We start from the raw sequence: 24,473 nt of genomic DNA, 5'->3' as shown, positions 1-24,473 counted from the left end.
CAAAGAGAGAAATAGCCCTCTGAAGACAGCTTTGCGTGTGTGGCAGGGGGAGTGGGGTGGGTGGATTTCTTTGCTGGGCGTGAGATATGCTGACACAGACACTGCTTCCTGCTCTTTAGAGATAGTTCAGAGCTTCTTTTTAGAACACTCCTTACAGGGATTATCTTTCTTAAAGGTGAGAGGTGAGGAATTTTCTCAAGTCCGGAAGGGTCCCCAAAGATTGTCAGATGTAAGTGATGACCCAAGAAAATACTAATTTAAACGACCAGCCTCCTGCCCTGTGGCATCGTCGTTGGTCCATTGACACTGATCATAATTATGGCAGCACTCTCCTGTCAGAGTTCATTAATGGAAATTAGAATCACACTAAGAACAGCTAGAAAAAGCAAACAGGGCAGTGGTTAGATATAAATATCTAGGAGGCAGAGTTGGTGCAAAAATTTCCAAATGCCATCTAGTTTAAATAGCCTATATTAAGGAATGGTTATACTTATTAAAACAAAACATGCTAAGCCTATGGCCATTACAACGTTTCTGAATGGCTTTGGGTCATTACTGTCATTATTAAGGTAACTATACACTCAGGTTCTAGTGAGTAGTGGTCCTAGGGTGTCTGTCACCTTGGCTGAACTTTTGAGGGTTTTTTTATACCCTCGCCCAGAACCAGGTGCGTGGTTAGTGCTCATGGAGTGTTGGCTCAGCTGGATTGCGTGGCTATCCTGCCACTTTATCTTGTCCGGATTCCTGCATTTCCTCCTTCTCATGATCCATTGTTAATCTCTGGAGGCATAGAAGACCAATTCACCAAACTTATTAGAAACGGAGCTTAAGCTAAACTAAGGGCTTAAGCGAGGCTAAATCTTTCTGTATACTGGGTGCTTGAACTTATGTCATCTAGTTTGGCTTCTCGGTGGGGGTTTTTTGGTGCTTTCTTTGTGGATTTTACATTGATGTTAGATGGTTGATATTTCTGGGTTGGTGACTTCTGTACAGAATTATGACTTCTCTTCTAAAATGCATTTGAGACAGTTAGGGGCTACAGTGGGTACCACATCCCAGCTGCGAGGGGCCTGGCGGGTGAGTGACTACACCTGGGAGTGCTGGCTGACCGCACACCTTCAGAGCCTGCGACTAGCAGGAGGCAGATGCCAAGAGCATTTGCCTTGCATCAAGGACAGGATGTCTTGAGTCCTTTTAGTAGAGAAAGAGAGCTGGCTGCTATGGGTGGTCTCCGGTCATTTTCTGACACTCACTGAACAGCTTAATTGGCCTTTCTCATGTGCTTGGGGGTGTCTGAGAATAGTGGTTTTAAGTTATTTTAAATGCTGAACAAAAGAAGAGTGATCGTTAGGACTGCAAGGACAAACTTGATATGAATCTGCGTCTGTATTAACGATCCGCAGCATTGTCACGGCTGGTGGAGACTTCACAGTGGGAGGAATGCTGAGTAGTCAGGACAGGAGGAACAGGGGAGAACACAGACACACCTGGGAGATACTGAGGGTTCAGTTCCAGACCACCACGATAAAGCAAATATCACGATAAAGCAAATATCACAGTAAAGCAAGTCACGTGAATGTTTTGATTTCCCAATGCATATAAAAGTTATGTTTACACTATACTGTAGTCTATTAAGTGTGCAATGGCATTGCATCTTAAAAAATGATGTACATACCTTAATTAAAAATACTTTATTGCTAAAATAAATGCCCAAACCATTATGATAGTAACATCAAAGATCACTGATCACAGATCCCCTTAACAAATATAATGATAATGAAAAAATGTGAAAGTTTGAGAATTACCAAAACGTGACACAGAAACATAAAGGGAGCAAATGCTCTTGGGAAAATGGCACCAAAAGACTTGCTTGGTACCCTGTTGCCACAAACATTCAATCTGTAAAAAGTGCAGGATCTGCGAAGCATAATAAAGCAAAACTCAGTAAAATGAAGTGTGCCTGTAATTGAGAGAGAGAACATTTTCTTGTGTTTTCAACTGAGCATCGTTACCTCCCAGGCATTTTAATTCTAGGCAGTTTACAGCGCCGTCCCCAGGTGGTCTCAGGAGGACTGAGACCCCTGGGGAACAGGGGGCTCACACTTGAAGAGAACCCACCAGAAGGGGACGATTCCCTGGAGTCCACAGAGCCCTGTGTTTGTGCAGATGTATTTGCACATACAAATTCCTCTCTCGTGGGTGACGTTGTTGGCAATGACACAAAGCCTATTGCTAAACCATTTTCCTCTCTTACAGGACTTCAGAAGGCAAACGGCTTGCTTCAAAAATACTGAGAATTGAGAATGTTAATGAAAACAATCTAAACTTTTCATATAATTGCACTGCAGTCAGCGAGGGAGGCATAGACACCAAAAGCTTCATCTTACTGAAAAAAGGTGTGAGAAATTTTATCTTTGGCAGTTTGTGGAAACCTAGACTGTTGCAGCTGAGAGACCTGTCATAGCTCATCACTTCCTCATCTTACACACCAGGAACCAAGCTCCTGAGAGGTGAAGGGTTTGCCCTGTGTCACAGGCGTTCGGTGGCAGAGCTGGTGCTCAGCCCTCGCTGCGATCCCCTGTGCCCTGATTCCAAGCAGAGAATGAAAACCTCAAGTGTATTCTTTTGCTCTCACTCATATGCCAATCCTGTGTAGCAACCAGGGGCCCAGAGCGGGGAGGTAGGTAGAGCTCAGGGGTGGAGATGCTGGTGGGTGAGTGTCACAGGGGAGGTGGTCCGGGCAGCTCTGGCACACTCTGAACAACAGGAGGAAAGTTTGCAGCTTGGTGTAGGATGAGGCCAGTGGTCCAGGAGTAATTGCCACCTCCACCCTACCTTAGCTGGGCCCTGGGCACAGGAGCCCTTGGGTGTGGTCTTTCGTTCAACAAAGACTAACTTAGGCTTCCCTTTCTTGGGCTAGTCCCTGGACTTGGCAAGTAAACAGTTAGTTGATGGCTCTGGTCACTGGACTCAGAGTTCTTCAGTGCCTGCCTGATGGAGGACACCCTCCACCAAAACGGTCCAACTTCCATCCTCCACCGGAACAGTCCAGCCGAGGGCCACAGGCTCAGGAGCTGCTCAGAAGTAGTTCTGTAAACTGTCCTAGATCAACACATGGCTGTGCTATCTCTGCCATAGATGTTTCTACCCTGATCATTTTTTCCTTCTGCTGGGCTCACAGATGTTGTGTGGGGAATAGGGTCTTTGACTCCACCGTTATCCCTGGAGGAGCGTGTGGGCCAACCTGAGAGTGTGTGTATTTGTGCGGCACAGTCATAGATATGTAGGCCTTTCAGAGATGCAGGAACCCCAGGGGCTGGCTTTATTCAGAGTTCACTTACTAAGCAACGATGATTGCTTACTTACATCCTGATAATTAATTTTACTGGAAAGATAATCCCTAAAATTGTGTCAAGATGGCAAGAGTTTTATGTATGCTTACTCTTTTTGACCTAGAAATCCCACCTCCATTAGAATCTACTCTAGGAAAATAATCAGAAACATAGATAAGGGTTTATGCCTATGTTCATTGTAGCATTATGTATATTTATGAAAAATTGCAGTCGATCTAAATACTGAGATAGTATGAATTATAATTTTAAAGACCTAGAGAAATGCTCATAATATAATGTTAAGAAATAAAGAGTGATCACCAGATGGTTCCAACTCAGTAAATGTTTTCAGGGAAAAAGCAAAACCTGGAAGGTTATTAAATAATTATTCTATCCTTTATACTCCTCTGTGTTATCTCATGTTGTCCATAATGAGCATAAACTGAATCAATCTAGGAAACGTAATTTTTTTCTCAAAGGACACTTTCATATAAAAATATACAAAAATTCTCAGAGCGGAGTACCAGGCACTGTGTTAACTACTTATGTGTAATATTTAACCCTCCTCCAAAACAGCAACCCTATAAGTGAAGGAGAAGATATTACTAGCTTCATAGCTGTATTACGTGTACAGGTGAAATACCTAGAGTTAGGGCGTCAGTGACTTTCCCTAGGATACAAAGTAGATGATAGAGCCAGGCTGGAGCCCACACAGCCTCAGCTCAGCGCTTGCTCTCTCAAGGTTCTGCACCTCCATATATGTTCCCAAGCCGCTAGCTGACGTTTAGGTGTGGGGCCCTCTGAATTTCATCCTAGTGTCTTATCATCCTAGAGATCCAGCTTCCAAAAGTGTGGACGGACTACATTGTAATGCTTTCAGTTCACGTCTCTGAATACCCTTGTACACACTTTTATGGACCAGAGAGGTCACCACTGGAGACTAAAGGCAGGACTGCAGAGTAACTCGATGGAATGTGTTGGGTAGACAAGTAGATCTATGTTCAAGGTAAAAGCTGACCACCGCAGAGTGATGGCGGAAGATGCTGGTGAAATTTCTCTAATTTATCCCACTTTCTTTTTCTTTCTAGAAGACCCAGTTGACATCCCAGGCCACATCTTCACTAGAGGAATGATCGTAGCTGTTTTGATCTCAGTGGTCGTTGTGTGCCTAGTGACCGTGGGTGCCATTTATAGAGTTGACTTGGTTCTATTTTATAGACATTTCTTGGGAAGAGATGAAACCTTAACAGGTAACGAATGTCGTCATGCTGGGATTTCTTATTTTACAGTTTTATTCAGAAGCTATATAAATAAACATTAATCTTCACCTCATCTTGATTATATTGTAGACATATTGGCGGTAGAAGTTTTCCATAAGAAAAATTGATCTGAACGAATCGTCCGTTATGAATGTTGTCTGGGCCACTTTTTCTCGTGCTTACTTATCTGTTGCCAAAAATTGTTCTCTAATTGTTTCATGCATGTGTGTCGTGTCCTTCTAAATGCCCTGTGAGATGGTTAGGCCCAGGGACTGTGTGTCTGAATGTCATTGCTCACACTTTTTGCCATCTGGTGCCTTTACAAAGTTCACACTCAATAAAGGTCATTTCAATTGAATTGAATTGGGAATTCCCTGGCGGTCCAGTGGTTAAGACTCTTGTGCTTCCAATGCAGGGGCACGGGTTCAACCCCTGGTCAGGGGACAAAGATCCCATGTGCCACACGGCAAGGCCGAAAAACAAAGAATTGTATTATGGTTCATTATTTTAACCTGGCAAAGGAGGCTGCATGATGTACTTGCAAGAACCTTGAAGTGCACACCAAATGACCTGAATTCCGGTCCCCTAGATCTGCCACTTTTCATCTACTCCAACCTCTATCTGGTGACTGTCTCAGTTTCTCTATTTTTGCAGGTGACTAGAAGTCCTCAAGATTCAAAATAGCTACCAAATTTTAAAAAATCAATCTAATCCATTGCACTTGCTTTTATTTCCGTGTGTGTGTGTGTGTGTGTGTGTGTGTGTGTGTGTGTGTGTGTAGGACATACATAGTTCAAACACCAAAAGTCTTAGAAATTATACATGTATACTTGTCCCATGCCTGTTTCCCACCCCATCCCACATTGATGGTATATCCAAACGAATATGAATAGAGAATCTTATTTCACTCCTGTGTAAAAGACAAATCTTGGCATGCTATGTGCCCTATTCTGAACTTTGCTGTACTATACCTTGGATACCCTTCCATATTAGTTTATAAAATCTCTCATTTTTTCGGGTTACACAGTGTTTTATTTCTGTGGATGTATTATTGTTTATTTAGTCACCATGTGATGGACATTTGGGTTGCTGAAGACCTTTTGTTATTGCAGAAATGATGCGGTGGATAACTTTTGTACAGTTACTGTTTCATATGTGTGCAGTGTAACTGAAGGAAAAATTCCCTAAAGTGGAATTATTAGAAGTGCAGAGGTGGATACAATTGTTATTTTGATTGATATTACCAATTTGCGCTCCATATTTCTCTACTGCCTACCACCTTCAAAGGACAGGAGTACATTTTTTTCTCATTGCCTTACCCACAACCTTTTGGATATTTGCCAATCTGATAGATAAAAATCTGAGGGGTATCGAAGTATAGTTTTCACTTGTATTTTGCTTACTGTGCAAAAGTATGAGCAACTTCTCATGTGTTTAAGACTCATTTGTATTTCCTTTCTCAAAGTACCCATTCATAGTCTGCCCATGCTTCTACTGGGTTGTTGACTTTTTTTTTTGCTTGCTCATTTTTAGCAGCTATTTACATTTTAGGGAGGTTAGCCTATTGTCTATAATATAAAATGCAAATATGATTCCCAGGTTGTTGATAGTGGTGTGCTTTCGACTTTCTTGATAGTGGTGTGCTACCTGGAAGACTTTTTAATGTGCAGGCATACCTTGTAGATACTGCGGGTTCAGTTCCAGACCACTGCCATAAAGCTAATATCGCAATAAAGTTAGTAACACGAAATTTTTGGTTTCCCAGTGCATATAAAAAATATGTTTACACCATAAGGTAGTGTATCAAGTGTAAAATAGAATTATGCCTAAAAAACAATGTATATACCATAACTTAAAAATACTTTGTTGCTAAAAAATGCTAGACATTATTCGAACCTTCAGCAAGTCATAATCTTTTTGTTGGGTCTTTTTTTGAGAGTCTGGCCTCGATGTTGATGGCTGCTGACTGATCAGGGTGGTGGCCTCGGCCTCTGAAGGTTGGAGTGGCTGTGGGAATTTTTAAAAATAAGACAACAGTGAAATTTGCTGCATTGATTGACTCTTCCTTTCACAAATGATTTCTCTGTAGTGTGGGATGCTGTCTGATAGCATTTTCCCCACGGTAGACCTTCTTCCAAAACTGGAGTCAATCCTCTCAAACCTGCTGCTTTATCAACTAACTTTATGTAATATTCTAAGTCCCTTGTTGTCATGTCAACAATCTTCACAGTATCTTCACCAGGAGTAGATTCCATCTCAGGAAAACATTTTCTTTGCTCATCCATTGAAAGTTTCATTGTGCAATTAAGTCACATCTTCAGGCTCCACTTCTAATTCTAGTTCTCTTGCTGTTTCCATCATAGCTACAGTTACTTCTCCCATGAAGTCTTGAACCCCTCAAAGTCATAAAATAATTTTCATATTTTTCCTTTGAGTTTTTATAGATTCATTATTCACATTTACAACTTCTAATTTACTAATATAAAAATAAAGAAGTTAATTCACTTTGCTTTGAGCTAAATTTGTCATTAAGTTATAGAATTATCTGTTTTCTATGAAAAATATCTTATTCTTTTATTTAAGAGCATCATTGAGGTATGATCAATATATAAAGAACTTCACATATTTAATGTGCACTGTTTGATGCATTTGGAGGTGAGGATACTATATTTAACTTTTCTTTTTCAATGATTCTGTTCCCATTTTTCAGAACTTTCGCTCAAATTTGTACTTAAATAAACCCTTATTTTCACACGAATTAAAAGAGTCAACCTTATCTCCTAGATGGGAAAACGTATGATGCTTTTGTGTCTTACCTAAAAGAATGTCGGCCCGAGAATGGAGAGGAGCACACCTTTGCTGTGGAGATTTTGCCCAGGGTGTTGGAGAAACATTTTGGGTATAAGTTATGCATATTTGAACGGGATGTGGTGCCTGGAAGAGGTAAGAAAGGAAATATCAGATAGAAAACTAGAGGAGTTTTCATCTTTAACTTCATCTTTACTTTTAGAAGATGAAGAGCTTAGTCTTACAGAAGGCTATTCTGCTTGCTTAAAAACAAACAAATGAAGTAGTCCTCTAAACCAGAAATAACCAGCTAAATCAATACAAGCAGTAGTGAGAAGATGAGAAAATTGCACTCTTTCCGAAAATGACCTCTTGGGGACCTGGTCTCTTCACCTGGCTTCACAGTTCTCTGAGTCTTTGGAGAAAGGAAGTGGGCATTCCATTCTCAGAAGCAGGTCCAGAATCATTATCATGAGGCATTTATCTAGAAATACCCCACAGTAAGAATACCTCTTTTGATGATATTTTGTACAGCAGAACCAGTTCTTAATTTAATATGTGATCCTTTGGACTATAAAACAGGTTAATTCTTACCAGAAAATGTTTCTTCTTTATCGCGTTAACATTGGTGAGAAAATTGAAGTAGAAATTAGGACTGATGGCAAAGGATAAATAAAAGGAGATTGGTGGTTCTTAGCATAATTTAGTTGTGAAATTTTATTTTTTAATTAATCTGTGAATACAAATGGCTGTAACACATATATTGAAGTATATTACAGTTAAAATCAAAGAAATTTAGTAACATTTCCGTGTTTTCTCTGGAAGTCTTCCAGAGCTTTGAAGTCTTCCAGAGATTTGGAATCTGGTGTCAAATTATTTTGGATGCTAGCGCATCACAAATGATGCAATACAAATGTCTTCATAGTTACCATCACTCATTCATTCATCCAACAGTTACTGAGCACCATCCTTGTGCCAAATTCTAAGCTGGGCATTTAAGACAGAGTAGGAAATAAGAAACAGTTGTGGGGTTTTTTTTCCCTCCTGGGTTACAAATTAAGAAGGGAAAATATTACAAATCAGAAATAGAAAATACTTTTTAGTAATAGATACCTTCTCAAAAGGAATAATATGCCAAATTGTCAGATGCATTCAACACTATGATATTTTTGTGCGTCACTCTTTGTATCTAAGAAGACATTCTGTCACTTACAAAGTATTTCTGCTTGACTTTACATCAATTTTATTATATTGGGGTTGGCCCAAAAGTTCGTTTGGGTTTTTCCATAAGATGTTACAGAAAAAGCCAAACGAATTTTTGGGCCAACCCAATATTTCCGTTATTTTTCTAGGAGTCATTTTAAAAACAGATTTCTTCTTAGTTCTTAAATAAAAATAAAGAATGTTTGTATATTCGATTGTGATTAGTTTTGGCTAAGAACTCTTATCTGAGGAGGGCTAGAGGTCTAGAACAGAGGTTGGCAGTCTTCCACCCACAGGTCAGGTCCAGCCTGCCACTCTTATTGAAACAGCCACACACATATGTTCATGTGTGATCTGTGGCTGCTTTTGAGTTACAACAGCAGAGCTGAGTAGCTGTGACAAAGACCGTATGACCCGCAAAGGCTAAAATATTTACCACCTGGCCCCTTTACAGGAAAAAAATTATCAACCTGCGGTCTAGAATAATGGCAGGATTTTTTAAAAAATCTTTTAATTCAAATTTTAGCATGTTCCACCATCCATGTAAAGAGGAAAGATAGTGGAATGGTTAGGAACATACACTCCAGAACCAGACCACTCGGGTTCAGATTCTGGTTCTGCCATTTACTAGCCATGTGACTCTGGGCAAGTTACTTAACCACTCTGCTTTGGCTTCTTCATCTGTAAAATGGGGGTGATCACAATACTTTCTTCATAGGGTCATTATGATGGTTAAATGAGTTAATATACATAAAATATTTAGAAGAAGGCATGGCACAGAGAAAGTGCCAAGTAGGTATTCATTATATCATTGTGTAGATGATTGCTTTTTTAATAGGCATATAAAACTGAGAATTAATGGTTTATCTCAAAGAAAAACTTAAACTAGTGAATTTGAGTTAATACAAAATAGGAGTGTGTGAAATGATTTTCATCTCATGCCCACCCTTTCAGTTTTCTTAAATTAATCTGCCACCTCCTGTATTTTCAGCTGTTGTTGATGAAATCCATTCATTGATAGAGAAAAGCCGAAGGCTGATCATTGTCTTGAGTAAAAGTTATATGTCTAATGAAGTCAGGTATGAACTTGAAAGTGGGCTCCATGAAGCACTAGTGGAAAGGAAAATTAAAATCATCTTAATTGAATTTACACCAGTTGGCGACTTCACATTCTTGCCTCAATCACTGAAGCTTTTGAAATCCCACAGAATTCTGAAGTGGCAGGCCGATAAATCTCTGTCTTATAACTCAAGGTTCTGGAAGAATCTTCTTTATCTGATGCCCGCAAAAGCAGCCAAACCATGTAGAGACGAAGCAGAAGTCTTGCCTGTTTTTTCGCAGCCCTGATCTTCAGAAAAGCTGAGCAGAAGAAAGAACTCTTGACACTCTGGGGACTGAGTGTATGAGCCTGTTGATAACGAAGAGCATTATTCAAATATTTAACTCTACTCTGTGAATGTCCTAGTCACATTCTGAAGATGAAACTTGTCATTAGGTTGCCGGGGATAAGGCTAAACATTGAGCTATAGTCGTGGGCTCTCAGAAGACCCTGGACTTCAACAGAAATGGGTGTCCTGTTTCTCCCTCTTCCATAACTGGATGCAGGCACTCTGCTCAATCCCATATTCAGCAACTGGGAGACTGCACACGGTGCACAATAACTTATGCCTTAAAATAAGGATATGTCTTTAAGAGATTTTTCATGCTAACAATTGAACTGAAGGATTTTAAGTTCACAAAGTGGCATTTCTCTATGAGCCCATAGTTGACACAGGAACTGGAATGGTGCCTTCACGACCCCACCATAGCTTCCTACCTCTAAACACCTCTGACAGTGCCTGGGATGCGGGGTGCAGGGCAGGGGTCTGGGAGAACCGACAGGGCTGCGAGCAGAGCAGGGTGTGAGGTGTGAGCTGCTGTAACAGGGCCTCAGCCTCAGAGCATGTGCATTAATGTATCCTGGCTACAGCTGCAGGCCTACAGTTCTTGAAACCCCACCAAGATGCTGCAGAGGGCTTGCTTAATTGGACCTATCTGTGGGAACTTCTTAAAAGGAACTCAAAACAACTTTTTAATCTTTCATGCCAGACACAAATTTTAATTCAAATAATTTTCTGGGTCTTTCAAAAAAATGGTCTAAAACATTTGTTGATTTTGCATAAATGTTTAGACACAGGATGGGTGCCAGATCAGATGAGTTATTCAGCAGCCAAAAAAGGATGGTCACTTGCTTGATTTTTAAAAGATGACGGATTTTAAATGCCCTTTGGGTAGAGGCAGCATGACAACCAAGACACTTGAGCTCAAATCCCGGGTTTACCGCCTCCTCTGTGGTCTCCGGAAACTCTTCTAACTCATCTGTGATGCGGTCTCCTCATCTGCAACATTAGAATTTATAAGACCTGTACAGGGGGACTAAGTGAATAAATACAAATGAAGCTCTTACAACAGTTCTTGACACAAACTTAACACTCAATAAGTGTTGGTATTGCTACTTTTGTTATTGTTATTAATTATCACCTAGGTCAGGTATTTAGCGGTGGAAAGAGAACAAGATCTGGAAAGGAAGGCAGTTTTGACTTGAGGCGATTCATTCTTACAGAGAAGCATAGAGGAGCAGCACATCAGCATATCTGCATTGGACGTCTGCAACTTTTCACATCGGAAGACATATATCTGTCTCCTTAGTACTGGGCCTTCTTGACGGCCTCAGAGGTCTGTTCATGAAAATCACTGAGTGAGTGATAAATAGCAGCCTTACAGAGAAAGGAAAGAGCTGGGTAAGTTTGGAAGGCTGGTTAGAAGATATGGGTGCGGCATGAATGTTCCAGAAAAATTTAAAGCAGAGACTGTAAAACAGCTGTGGTACTACTATCTCTAAAGTAGATAATCAACAAGGACCTACCGTATAGCACAGGGAACTCTACTGAATGTTCTGTAATAACCTATGTGGGAAAAGAGTCTTAAAAAGAATGGATCAGGTGAATCAATCACTTTGCTGTACACCTGAAACTAACACAACATTGTAAATCAACTATACTCCAATATAAAATTAAAAATTAAATTAAAAAATTAAATCAGGCAACTTAAATAATAAAACAGCTGTGGTAGATACTACTGAAAATCAAAGAAAAATGAGATTTTCTTCATATTTTCAGTATAAGAAAGTGGTCTAATTTTTGTAGCACTTACAATTTTGCGTGCTAGTTGGATGGCTAAAAAAAGTAAAGGAATTTAATCACTAAGAAGATTTATGTGTGAAAATATATGGTCGTGAGAAATTTTATTGCTATCATAGTCTCTAATACATAGAATGATTTGCTTTTCTTTTTTATTATGTATGCTTTAAATACATTAAATGTATTTTGTATTAAATGTGTACAGTAAATATATGCTTTAAAATACATTAATGAACCATTGGTCTCGTGCCTTTATTTTTGAAAAATCTCGACATCTTTTTCACTTAGTTTAAAATTTCAGTCCCTCAGTCTCAACATATATTCCCACCTTTGTAAATGAGATATGGGTCATTCAAAATGAATGCTTAGATCTATCTTTTTTTATGTCAAATTACTTTGTACCTACCTTCTTTAAAATCCATCCAGGAGCAAAAGAAGAATTCCATTCCCTCTCACAAGGCCACCCAATGTCCAGCACAAATATTAGGTCTTCACGTGCCAGTTAACTCATGTGCATATTTTAAAATTTAAGTGCCAAGCATTTCCAATCAGGACCAGTACCTAACTTTTATTGATAGAATGTCATTCTCTTCTATGACTTCAAATGTCCTTACACTGTGGAGTCCATTTCAGAGAATCAGTGAACAACCAGCTGTCTAAGATGTATAAAGAAACAACCCATGTATGTCTATTATATGCTGGAAACATTTATTAAATTCGAGTTATACTCTCGTAAAGCAGAGAGAGACCTTATTACCCACATATTCTAAACCCAGGAACCTGAGACACGGTCAGTCCAGGGACTTGACCTGGGTATGCAATTAGCTAGTGTGACCAGGCTGGGGCAGAGAGGGGTACCGTCTCCTCTCTGGAATTGCCTGTTGCAGGGAGACGAGGTAAGTTTTGGGAGGCTGTAGGCGCTTTCCTGGGGAGGCGCCTTGTACTAGGAGGGTCTAGAACAGTCTTGCAGAGAGGAAGAAGGGCTGCTTAGGACTGGCTCGGAGGAGGTTAAAAGAGTACAAGGGCTCTTCTAGGCTACTAGGGTAAGGATGGAGGGGCAATAGCACTCAAATCCTCTGCAGGATGGAAGTGTACACGTGACTGTGGCATCCGCTGAGGTAAGGGGCGTTAAGACCCCTGAGAGGTACTAGGAGCTCATCCTGAGTTGATGCTGAGTGGTTGACCAGCTGGCTGTGGAGGACTGTCAGCAAGGCACAGAGCGGGTGCACCTCCTTGCAGCCATCAACATGCTTGTCGGAACCGGGGACACTGGCAAAACCGAGTTGACTCATAGCTTTAAATACTCAGAGGAAATAGCTCATCAACCTGGCACGAGTGCACCTCCGAGGGAGGAGAGCCAGGGTTTGGGGGAAGCCATCTTTCTGAGCAGAAGCTACTCTGAGAAACGGGATCAGGAGCCAAGAAGTGGTGGCCAGGCCACAACTCTAACAGGAAACGGGCCGTGTGCGCTGCGGGCAGGACACTGAGTGCTTCAGCCCACCTGCGGGCCACACTGGTAGCCATCGCAGTGCAGGCTGGGGGTGCTGAGACCAACACCTACTTTTCTGCGAGAGGCTTGTGAAAACCAGCTTTCATCTCTTTACAGCCTACCTTGTGGTTGCACATACCATCCGGGGAATGTGATACCCCATGTAAACAATTGCTACAACTTGATGTGCAAGTTTCATAATTCATGGTGGGCATGTTAAAATCGACTTTCAAATGGGGTTTCAGGAGTCCCAGGTCTCTTCAGAGGTGCCTTAGCGACCATCCTGGGCAGTGGGCACGTGTGTGCCTGGCCCCTGCCCTCTGCCTACCTCCCACTCCTTCCAAATATCAGTACTTCAACAGGAGTCGTGCTGCTTTTACCCATTTTTATGTTGAGATTCCACCATAACAATTTTATTTGGCAAAATCAAACACCTCTGAATAGGCCATGGTTTAGATGTAATGAACGTAATCCTCCCTGGCTAGTTTAAACAGAAATGGTTATAGAATTGTTTAGAAAGGGGAAGAAATAGACTCTAGGCTATTCTTCCAAAGGTATAGTCCAAAGTCACCCACAAAAACACTGGGATGCCAAGAGCTGTTGATCCTGCCACAGACAGGAAGAAATCTCTGGAATCATGAAGATTCTGCTGCAGATGCCAGCTCGGAACCATTCTGCAGGCTGGCTGTGGAGCTGCTGAGAGCTAAAAAAAAACAACTGCTTCTGTTCACCCAACTGAGTCCACCAGGAGCAACTTAGTTATTAATTTGCTTTATCCCACAATATACACAATAGCCTCAGAATGATGATAATACTAACAACGCCATCAATATTTTGTTGACTAAAAACAGTTCAAGATTTTGGGAGGACTGTTTTATCCCTTGAGAACCTCCCATTAGAATGTAAAGTCAAGTCGGTGTGTTCTAAAGTCATTTGAAATGACTCCTCTTGATGTAGTTTTGTTGACTCGGTATACGGTTAGATTTCTTTTACTGTGAGTTTTTAGGAATTGCTGCTTAAATTTTATTTTGTTTTATAATAATGCAAAATATTTACATCCTTCTGAGAGCAAATCTGCAAAATAAGGTATATGCAGAGAAGTCCATCTTCTGCCCTTCTTGTTCGCCCCTTCCCCACAGGTAAACCTTTCTAAAAGTGATGTTGATTTACCCTTCTGTTTTGTAATATAATTAAATAGGCATACATATTTAATCCCCCCACGTCTTACAGATAAATGGTAGTGTATTAACTACAATTTTTCCACCTTGCTTTTCCCACTCAATATATTCCAGAGATCACTCCCTAACTGTATATGGAGTTATTTCTCATTCTTACAGTTACATGGTACACCATTGTGTGGCTTGGTTATACTATAGTTTATTCAGCCAATCTCAGATGTTTCCAGTCTTTTGCTATTACAAATTATGTTGTAAAGAATTGTCTTATGCATGCATCTTTCTTTTTCTTTCTTTTTTTTTTTTTTTTTGGCCACACTGCGGGCATGTGGGATCTTATTTCCCTGACCAGTGATCAAACCTGTGCTCCCTGCAATGGAAGTGCAGAGTCTTAACCACTGGACCGCCAGGGAAGTCCCCTTATGCATGCATCTTTTCACATTTTTCAAGATTATTTTGGGGATAGATTCCAAATGTAGAATACATGGGTCAGAGGGCAATGTGTATGTAATTTTGCTGGATATTGCCATATTCCTTTTCATAGGGGTAATATCATTTTCCGTTCCCATCAGCAATGTAAGGAGCACTAACCCCTTAGCTTTTGTCAGTTCTACTGTAGCGATGTTAATCTTTTTCATCCCTGTTGTTGAAAGGTCTTTACATATTACAAATGACATTGTGATGTAAGTTGCAAATATTTTTCTTTCCCACTTTGTCCCTTGCATTTTTAACTTTGCTTTTGGTATTTACCCATTCCCTGAGTATAGAGGAATTCACCCATACTTCCAATACTCATTTAGATTAATTTTTAAAATTTAAATCTTCAATCCATTTGGAATTTGTACTGGTGTGCAGTGCAAGGAATGAATCCATTGAATCATTTTTCAGATGACAGTCCAGTTACCACAATACTACTTTTTTACTTTTACCCACTGATTTGGGAATGCCCCTTCTAACTTATACTCAATTTCCATTCCCTATTAGATCTATTTCTGGACTATCTAGTCTATTCTATTGGTCAACTTGCTATTCATGTGGTAATACCACACTGTTTCAATTGCAGAGATTTTAAAACATTTTAATATCTTGTAGGGGTTATGTCCCCAACCTCACCCCAAAGCTCCTATTTTTCAGTGATTTCCTGACTTTTCGTGCATGTTTTTTTCTTTCAAATGAACTTTATAATTAGTATGCTTAACTCCAGGAAAAAAAAACTGATGACATTTTATTGAGTTCACATTAAATTTTTAAATTAATATAGGGAGGATCAACGTATTTTTGAGATTGCGTCTTCCTAGCCAAGAACATAGGATGTCTCTTCACTTGTTCAAATATGCATTTAGTTCATTCAGGATTGTTTTATAGTTTTACTCATAGAGATTTTGGATATTTCATGTTAAGTTTGGGCTATTTTGCTATTAAAATGGTATCTTCTCTTTGGTGATCTTCTAATTTGTTTTTATTTATATACACTAAGGCAATTGATTTTTCTGTTGATTTTATCATCTGCTACTTTATTATATTCTTATTGCTTGTAGCAGTTATTTAATTGATTCATATCATCTGCAAAAAGAGATTGGGGATTTTTCCCTCTTCTCTTCCAATTCCAATGCTTCTAATTGCTTTTTCTTGCTTAATTGCATTAGTAATTAAGCCTCCAGTGTAATGTTAATAATAGTGGATGTAGATATTCTTGTCTCTCTCTGACTTCAGTGGGAAGCCCCTAGTGTTTCCCCACTGAGTATGACACTATTTTACATACCTACACCGTATATATACTATATAGGTAATTAAATTAAGCACAGCTCCGTTAGTTCCAATTTTATCCTGATTTTTTTTAAACATAAATGGGTATTGACTTTTGTCCAATGCCTTTTTATGCAACTATTATACAAAAGTCATTATATGATTTTTCTCCTTAGAGAATATTAATGTTTTCATAATATCATACTATTCTTGCATTTTGGAGTAAATTTCACTTCATCCTAAGATTTTTTTAAAACAAGCTATGTATTTTGTTCACTAATACTTTATTTAGGAATTTGCATATTTGCTTCTAAGCAAGATTGAGCTGTAGTTGTGTGTGGGTGTGTGTGTGTTTAAGTATTCAATCTTAAAGAAGTATACAATCTTTAAGTATTCTTAATATTAGCAAACAGTGAAAAATCATTAAATATTTGAGAAAGATTTTTACTATGAAAGGTCAAGGTTAACAACAAAACAGAGCTTGGAGATAAGCCAAGGAAAAACATACTTACAAACAAACTTTAATATTCTCAGAGAAACAAAGAAAGATGTTACTTCAGAGCACAACAAAATGGAGTTGGAAATTAAAAATGAGATAACTGAAGTGGAAAACACAATATCCAGGTTAGAGGGTGGTGAGGTGCCACCCAGAATGTAAAAAAAAGCTAATTAAATTGAAAATAGAGGAGAAAAAAGAATTAGAATATTGGCCTAAATTAATGTAATAGAATATCTATAAAATGGGAATAAGCAAACAACCTATACCATGAGAATAGAGAAATAAAAGGAATTTTTTTACAAATAAGTAAAGAAAATATCTCAAAATTGAAGGACATGAGTTTCTAGATTGAAAGGGCTACCAATTTCCCAGAAAAATGAATAGAGAATCACTTCCAAACTTGGAAGGAAAAGTGATGTGCTACCTACAGTCTTATACTCAAACAATTATTCTCCAATATGAGGACAAAATAGAGGTTTTCAGACATATAAGCCCTCAAGATATTTACCTCCCATGTACCTTGTGTCTGAGGTCTACTGGAAGAGGTGCTTCTCCAAAAAAGAGAACATCCTCTAAGAAGGCTCAGAAATAAAGGATCCAACTTAGGAGAGTGGTAAAAAGTGTCTCCAGGCTGACAGTAAATGGAAATCCCAGGATGGGAATTGAGAGCGAGTTCCAGATAGACTGTTTTCAGGAAGAAGACAGATTTCCCAGTGTGTTTAATGCATTGAGAGGTCATTTACATTTCTAGTGGAAAGTTGAGGAATGAGTTAATGATAAATATAGAGAAATTTAATCAAATGAAGAAAAATAATTATTAGCTTCTAGTGAAACAAAAGTTGGTACATGAAAAGAGATGTAGTCAAACAGCATTATATGGCTCAGCCATAAATAGTATTTACCTGTAACAATGGTGTAAATATTCAACATTTATTTAACTAAAATTATGGTATAACTATATTTGGAGGCAGGATAGGAGGGAAAACGTGTTTGTGGTAGTGGAGGTGTTGGGGCGTAAATCACACCTTTCATTGTTAGGAAGTCAACAGATTATATCTAAAACATTGTTCAAAGTCAAGGTTCTTAGAAAAGCAGGCTATGCTTTGCTTTCTCATTAATCCCTGGTCCATTTGCTGCAATATCTCCCATACTCTGCAGTCCAGGACATCTGCAGGCTCTGGATCCCCAGCTCTAATGGGAACTCTTCAACCCCACTTGACTTCTCTGTTGTAGTCAACACTAGTCACCCCAGTTTTCTTCTGAAACCTCCTTGGATTTGTGAAAAGATTCCCTCCTGGTTTTCATAGCCCCATTTTCATATTCCCTTTTCATACTGTTTGGTGGTTTCTCTTTCTCTGTTCCATGCCACCCCTCCCTTAAAATTTTCCAGGGTCCCTTTCTGGAATCTTCTTTCCTTCTCATGCTGCATATTATCCTTGCCCATTGCTTTAGCAAACCTAAAGAGAAAAAATCCCTCTTCCCATCTGTGGTCTGTTTTCTGAGCTCTAGAATCACACATTCAGCTCTACCTTGGGTAACTTTATCTAGAAACGTACATAACATCTAAAACTCAACTATTTATACTGAATTGATTCTAGTTTCCCAAAGCCTGTACCTCTGTTTTGGTTTTACGAACCCATTTTCTACCTGATGAAAATGGTAGAACCATTTTCTACCATTTTCTTCCAAGCAGGAAGCTGAGGGTCACCTATATTAATTCTCTTTCTCCCATGTTTCATATTCAGTCAGGAAGTTCTACCCTGGACCTGTGTTCTCTATAATAGCTCCTTAGAAGCGGCCTTACATATGTCCCTTACTAACGCCTGCAAAAATAGGTGAGTAGATGCTTTTGACGGAGCTTAAAGAGGTTCTTTTCTGTTTGCTGTTCTGTTTACTGCAAGTTTATCAGTCATCAGCTGAGAATGAGGATGAGGGAGGAAACTTTAGAAGAAAGGAAGAAATATGAAGTTGTTTTCTAGGAAAATAATATAGTGAATGAAGTAGAGAAATATAGCACGGCTGCTAACAAGTATTAAAGTCTCCCTCAGGTTATGGAGACCAGTCAGCATGCCTGCGTGTTTCCTCCAGCCATGTTCAGTTGTGTATGTTCAACTAAGGAAGAGAGTTAGTAATTTTTAAGCTAATGCGATAAAATAAGAGAACGTCAAGTGAACTAAAGGTATAGGTAAGCGACTGATAATAATGCACGACAATAAAACTTAAGTTGGAAAATGCGTGTATAGAAGGTGTCATTGAAGATTTGGTAAGAGCAATATAAGATTCTTCTGTGACCACATGATTGTCACAAATGAATTGATATCGGAGTGTTTCAGGGAGTAAGATGATAGGATGCTTGAAACGGAGATTATTGAGGCATGTCAAATACTAGTAATGGCAGGTGTAGGAATAAATGCCTGAGGTAGGCGTGGAAGTCAAGACATTTGGAAGAGAGGAAGTTAAAGAATGGAGAGACCAGGGTGTTCCATGGATCACCTATGTGAATACTAAAATTACCAAGAATCAAAACAGGGAGGGTTATGGTGAGCATAAGAATAAGTGGGGGGTTAAACTCTTCAGAGAATGTGAAACTGAGAGGAGCCCTGCGGGGCTTTCCCAGGAACAGACTCCTGTGTCCTCCGCCTCTTGTTTGTAGAGCTTTAGCTTCCTAGGCTTTCCCTGAGTTCCAAAGAACAAATTTAATCAGAGAAGCAAAAAAATGCAAAAACAAAGGAAAGCAGTCAAGCAAGACAAAATAATAATAGTTTAGCCATAAAATTAAGTGAAGGACTTTTAGTTCCTCCTCAAGGGCTAGTTATTTTGCAGATACTAAAGCCCCCACCAGGTGGAGAAAGTTAACTGCAAGCTGACCACCAGCATGTGGACCTCAGACACTTTGGAACCAGAAGGTTGACGATTGAGGTTTCCAAAACATGACCCTGTTACCTCACCGTCAGCCAATCAGAGAATTGTACATGAGCTGATCTCATACCCTGAGACTCTCTCCCTTCACTTTGTCCTTAAAAACCCTTCCCTGATAGCCACCAGGGAATTCAGGTCTTTGGAGCACAAGCTGCCTGTTCTTCTTGCTTGGTACCGTGCAATGAATGCTCTTCTTTCCTTCACCACAACCTGGTATAAGTAGACTGGCTTTGCTGCATGTAGACCCAAGTTCTGTTCAGTAACAAATGCAGCAGTGTGACCAGGGGTTTGGGGACAACCTCAACAAGGTGAGTAATGGGTGGTATTACAGGGTGAGGACATGCTATTCAAAGCTGGGGATTTTTAGGGAGGAGGGAGTATAATGGCTGGAAATCAGTGGCTCAAGGGGTCTGGGAGAGAAAACAACCACAATTTAAGTGGGCTGTTAGGGAAACAATGTCCTTGGGAGAGAGTCAAATAGCAACAGTGAGAAAGGGGTAAGAAAGTCCAGGGAAGAGTTTGAAGATATGACAAATGATCAATTTAACCATCTACAAATGAGGTTAGAAAAAAATTAATTAAAATTCAGAGAAATCCCTCTGGGAGACATCCCCAAGTCTGCGGTTTGGCTAAGAGCCCATCTCCTATGGTCCACTGTGCATACCTCTATTTAGCATTTACCATCTAAGAAATGATCTTCAGAGGTCCAGTCCCTCTTTGACCAGTCTAACTGTTCACAGTTACCAGCAAAAGATCTTGCCTATAGTAGATGGTTAGCAAATGTTTGTTAGATTGGACTTATTACTGTGCACTGTAATTATTTACCTTTCCCCCCAAATATGAGCTCTTTGAGGGTAGGGCGTGTGTATTTTATTTATCCTTGTATCATGTTTCTGATACAATAATAGACACATATAAAATGCTTGGAACCATGAATGCACAGAATAGATTCATTTTTATTTCTCCCAGCAATTTACTCCAAGTGAAATAGAATTCATTTATCCAACGGTAATATTATATGTTTCAGTTATTTATTACTATCTAACAAATCACCCCAAAACTTAGTTGCTTAAACATTGACAGTTTGTTATTTTTCACAATTCTGCAATCTAGGTTGGGGTCCATTGGACCATTTTTCTGTTCCATGTGGTGTCTGCTGGGCCTGGAACATCTAATATATTCTTCACTCACATGTGTAGACTAAGATGGTTGGAGCAACTGGAGTATGACCAGACAGCTCACTCTCTCTCTCTCCTCATGTTTTTACAACTAGCCTTTACAGCTACTTGAGCTTCCTTACAGCAAGGTGATCTCAGAACATTTGGACAAGAAATATTGTATCTGGCCTCCAAGAGAAAGCTGAAGACCTTTAAAAAACTAGATCCAGATGGGCACTTCCACTGCATTTTGTTGGTCAAAGCAAGTCACAAATTCAACCTAGACTCAAGAACAGGAACAATAGACTCCACCTCTGGACATGAAGAATGCACATGAAGGACCAGAGGAACTGATGGCAGCCATTTTTGGAGACTACCCCCACAATGCCTGTAGGAGGGTATTCTGTCTCCTGCAAACCCTATCCAAACTCGATTAAAGTGATCAAACTGGCTTTGGAAATCACCTCTCTAAACAACTTTAGACTCAACTTCAAGGTCTGCATCAGGATATCTGAAGCTTCAGAAGGATAGCTCCCACACCCCAACTCACTTGAATCCAGTTCAATTCAACAGGTATTGAATACCGGTCATAGACAACCCCTTACGTTTAGCCTTTTCCTTCCATCTTAGCCACATCTCTTCCCAGGTCTCTTGCCTTTATTCTTTTTTTTTTACCATTCATCTTCCATGGATTTTATTTATTTATTTTTTAAACATCTTTATGGAGTATAGTTGCTTTACAATGTTGTGTTAGTTTCTGCGGTATAACAAAGTGAATCAGCTATATGCATATGTATATCCCCATATGCCCCCCACTTGCATCTCCCTCCCACCCTCCGTATCCCACCCCTCTAGGTGGTCACAAAGCACCTAACTGATTTCCCTGTGCTATGCAGCTGCTTCCCACTAGCTAGCTATTTTACATTTGGTAGTGTATATATGTCAGTGCTACTCCCTCACTTTTTCCCAGCTTACACTTCCCCCTCCCCATGTCCTCAAGTCCATTCTCTATGTCTGCGTCTTTATTCCTGTCCTGCCTCTAGGTTCATCAGGACCATTTTCTTTTTAGATTCCATATGTACACTTTAGCATACAATTTCATTTCATTTCATTTTACGGCTGAGTAATATTCCACTGTATATATGTGCCACATCTTCTTTATCCATTCATTTGTCAATGGACACTTAGGTTGCTTCCATGTCCTGGCTATTGTAAATAGTGATGCAATGAACATTATGGTACATGACTCTTCTTGAATTATGGTTTTCTCAGGGTATATGCCCAGTAGTGGGATTGCTGAGTGATACAGTAGTTCTATTTGTAGTTTTTTAAGGAACCTCCATACTGTTCTCCATAGTGGCTGTATCAATTTACATCCCCACCAAGTGCAAGAGGCTTCCCTTTTCTCCACACCCTCTCCAGCATTTATTGTTTGTAGATTTTTTGATGATGGCCATTCTGACTGGTGTGAGGTGATACCTCATTGTGGTTTTGATTTGCTTTTCTCTACTGATTATTGATGTTGAGCATCCTTTCATATCTTTGTTGGCAATCTGTATATCTTCCTTGGAGAAATGTCTGTTTGGGTTTTCCACCCATTTTTGGATTGGGTTGTTTGTTTTTTGATATTGAGCTGCATGACCACTTGGATATTTTGGAGATTAATCCTTTGTCAGTTGCTTCATTTGCAAATATTTTCTCCCATTCTGAGGGTTGTCTTTTCATCTTGTTTATGTTTCCCTTTGCTATGCAAAACCTTTTAAGTTTCATTAGGTCCCATTTGTTTGTTTTTGTTTTTATTTCCATTACTCTAGGAGGTGGGTCAAAAAGGATCTTGCTGTGATTTGTCATCAAGTGTTCTGCGTATGTCATAGAGTGTTCTGCCTATGTTTTCCTCTAAGAGCTTTTTTTTTTTAAGATCTTTATTGAGTATAATTGCTTTACAATGGTGTGTTGGTCTCTGCTTTATAACAAAGTGAATCAGCTATACATATACATATATCCTCATATCTCCTTGTCATGCATCTCCCTCCCACCCTCCATAACCCACCACTCTTGGTGGTCACAAAACACAGAGCTGATCTACCTGTGCTGTATGGCTGCTTCCCACTAGCTATCTATTTTACATTTGGTAGTGTATATATGTCAGTGCTACTCCCTCACTTAGTCCCAGCTTACCCTTCCCCCTCCCCATTTCCTCAAATCCATTCTCTACGTCTGCGTCTTTATTCCTGTTCGGCCCCTATGTTCTTCAGAACCTTTTTTTTTTAGATTCCATATATATGTGTTAGCATACAGTATTTGTTTTTCTCTTTCTGACTTACTTCACTCTGTATGACTGACTCTAACTCCATCCACCTCACTACAAATAACTCCATTTCGTTTCTTTTTATGGCTGAGTAATATTCCATTGTATATATGTGCCACATCTTCTTTATCCATTCATCTGTTGATGGACACTTAGGTTGCTTCCATGTCCTGGATATTGTAAAGAGAGCTTCAGTGAACATTGCGGTACATGACTCTTTTTAAATTATGGTTTTCTCAGGGTATATGCCCAGTAGTGGGATTGTTGCGTCCTATGGTTGTTCTATTTTTAGTTTTTTAAGGAATCTTCATACTGTTCTCCATAGTGGCTGTATCACTTTACATTCCCACCAACAGTGCAAGAGGGTTCCCTTTTCTCCACACCCTCTCCAGCATTTATTGTTTGTAGATTTTTTGATGATGGCCATTCTGACCGGTGTGAGATGATATCTCATTGTAGTTTTGATTTTCATATCTCTAATGATTAGTGATGTTGAGCATCCTTTCATGTGTTTGTTGGCAATCTGTATATCTTCTTTGGAGAAATGTCTATTTAGGTCTTCAGCCCATTTTTGGATTGGGTTGTTTGTTTTTTTGATATTGAGCTGCATGTGGTGCTTGTAAATTTTGGAGATTAATCCTTTGTTAGTTGCTTCATTTGCAAATATTTTCTCCCATTCTGAGGGTTTTCTTTTTGTTTTCCTTTGTTTATGTTTTCCTTTGCTGTGCAAAAGACTTTTAAGTTTCACTAGGTCCCATTTGTTTACTTTTGTTTTTATTTCCATTTCTCTAGGAGGTGGGTCAAAAAGGACCTTGCTGTTATTTATGTCATGGAGTGTTCTGCTTGTGTTTTGCTCTAAGAGTTTGATAGTGTCTGGTCTTACATTTAAGTCTTTAACCCATTTTGAGTTTATTTTTGTGTATGGTGTTAGGGAGTGTTCTAATTTCATTCTTTTCCATGTAGCTGTGCAGTTTTCCCAGCACCACTTATTGAAGAGGCTGTCTTTTCTCCATTGTATATTCTTGCCTCCTTTATCAAAGATAAGGTGACCATATGTGCATGGGTTTATCTCTGGGCTTTCGAACCTGTTCCATTGATCTATGTTTCTGTTTTTGTGCCAATACCATACTGTCTTGATTACTGTAGTTTTGTAGTATAGTCTGAAGTCCAGGAGCCTGATTTCTCCAGCTCCGTTTTTCTTTCCCAAGATTGCTTTGGCTATTCGGGGTCTTTTGTGTTTCCATACAAATTGTGAAAATTTTTGTTCTAGTTCTGTGAAAAATGCCATTGGTAATTTGATAGGGATTGCACTGAATCTGTAGATTGCTTTGGATAGTATAGTCATTTTCACAATGTTGATTCTTCCAATCCAAGAACATGGTATATCTCTCCATCTGTTTGTATCGTCTTTTCTTTCATC

General features: G+C 39.4%; 1 protein-coding gene across 3 annotated transcripts in view; it reads left to right on the top strand.

The window, feature by feature from the left end:
- Positions 1-11,912, top strand: part of IL18R1 (interleukin 18 receptor 1) — a 40,762-nt gene extending 28,850 nt beyond the window's left edge. Inside the window, exons 8-11 of one of the 3 annotated variants that reach the window (XM_007172123.2) lie at positions 2,257-2,396; positions 4,424-4,582; positions 7,376-7,534; positions 9,573-11,912. In XM_007172123.2, the coding sequence (XP_007172185.2) occupies positions 2,257-2,396; positions 4,424-4,582; positions 7,376-7,534; positions 9,573-9,928 (814 nt within the window). In that variant the 3' untranslated portion in view covers positions 9,929-11,912. Of the gene's footprint in view, positions 1-2,256; positions 2,397-4,420; positions 4,583-4,681; positions 5,239-7,375; positions 7,535-9,572 lie in introns of those variants that run through there. The other 2 variants (XM_007172122.2, XM_057558816.1) reach the window with 2 other exon arrangements.
- The last annotated feature ends 12,561 nt before the right edge of the window (positions 11,913-24,473 follow it).

This window comes from Balaenoptera acutorostrata, chromosome 12 (assembly GCF_949987535.1).
Source record: "Balaenoptera acutorostrata chromosome 12, mBalAcu1.1, whole genome shotgun sequence".
Classification (NCBI taxonomy): Eukaryota; Metazoa; Chordata; class Mammalia; order Artiodactyla; family Balaenopteridae; genus Balaenoptera; species Balaenoptera acutorostrata.
Note: the sequence above shows the minus strand (reverse complement) of the source record. Positions and strands in the feature narration are given on the sequence as shown.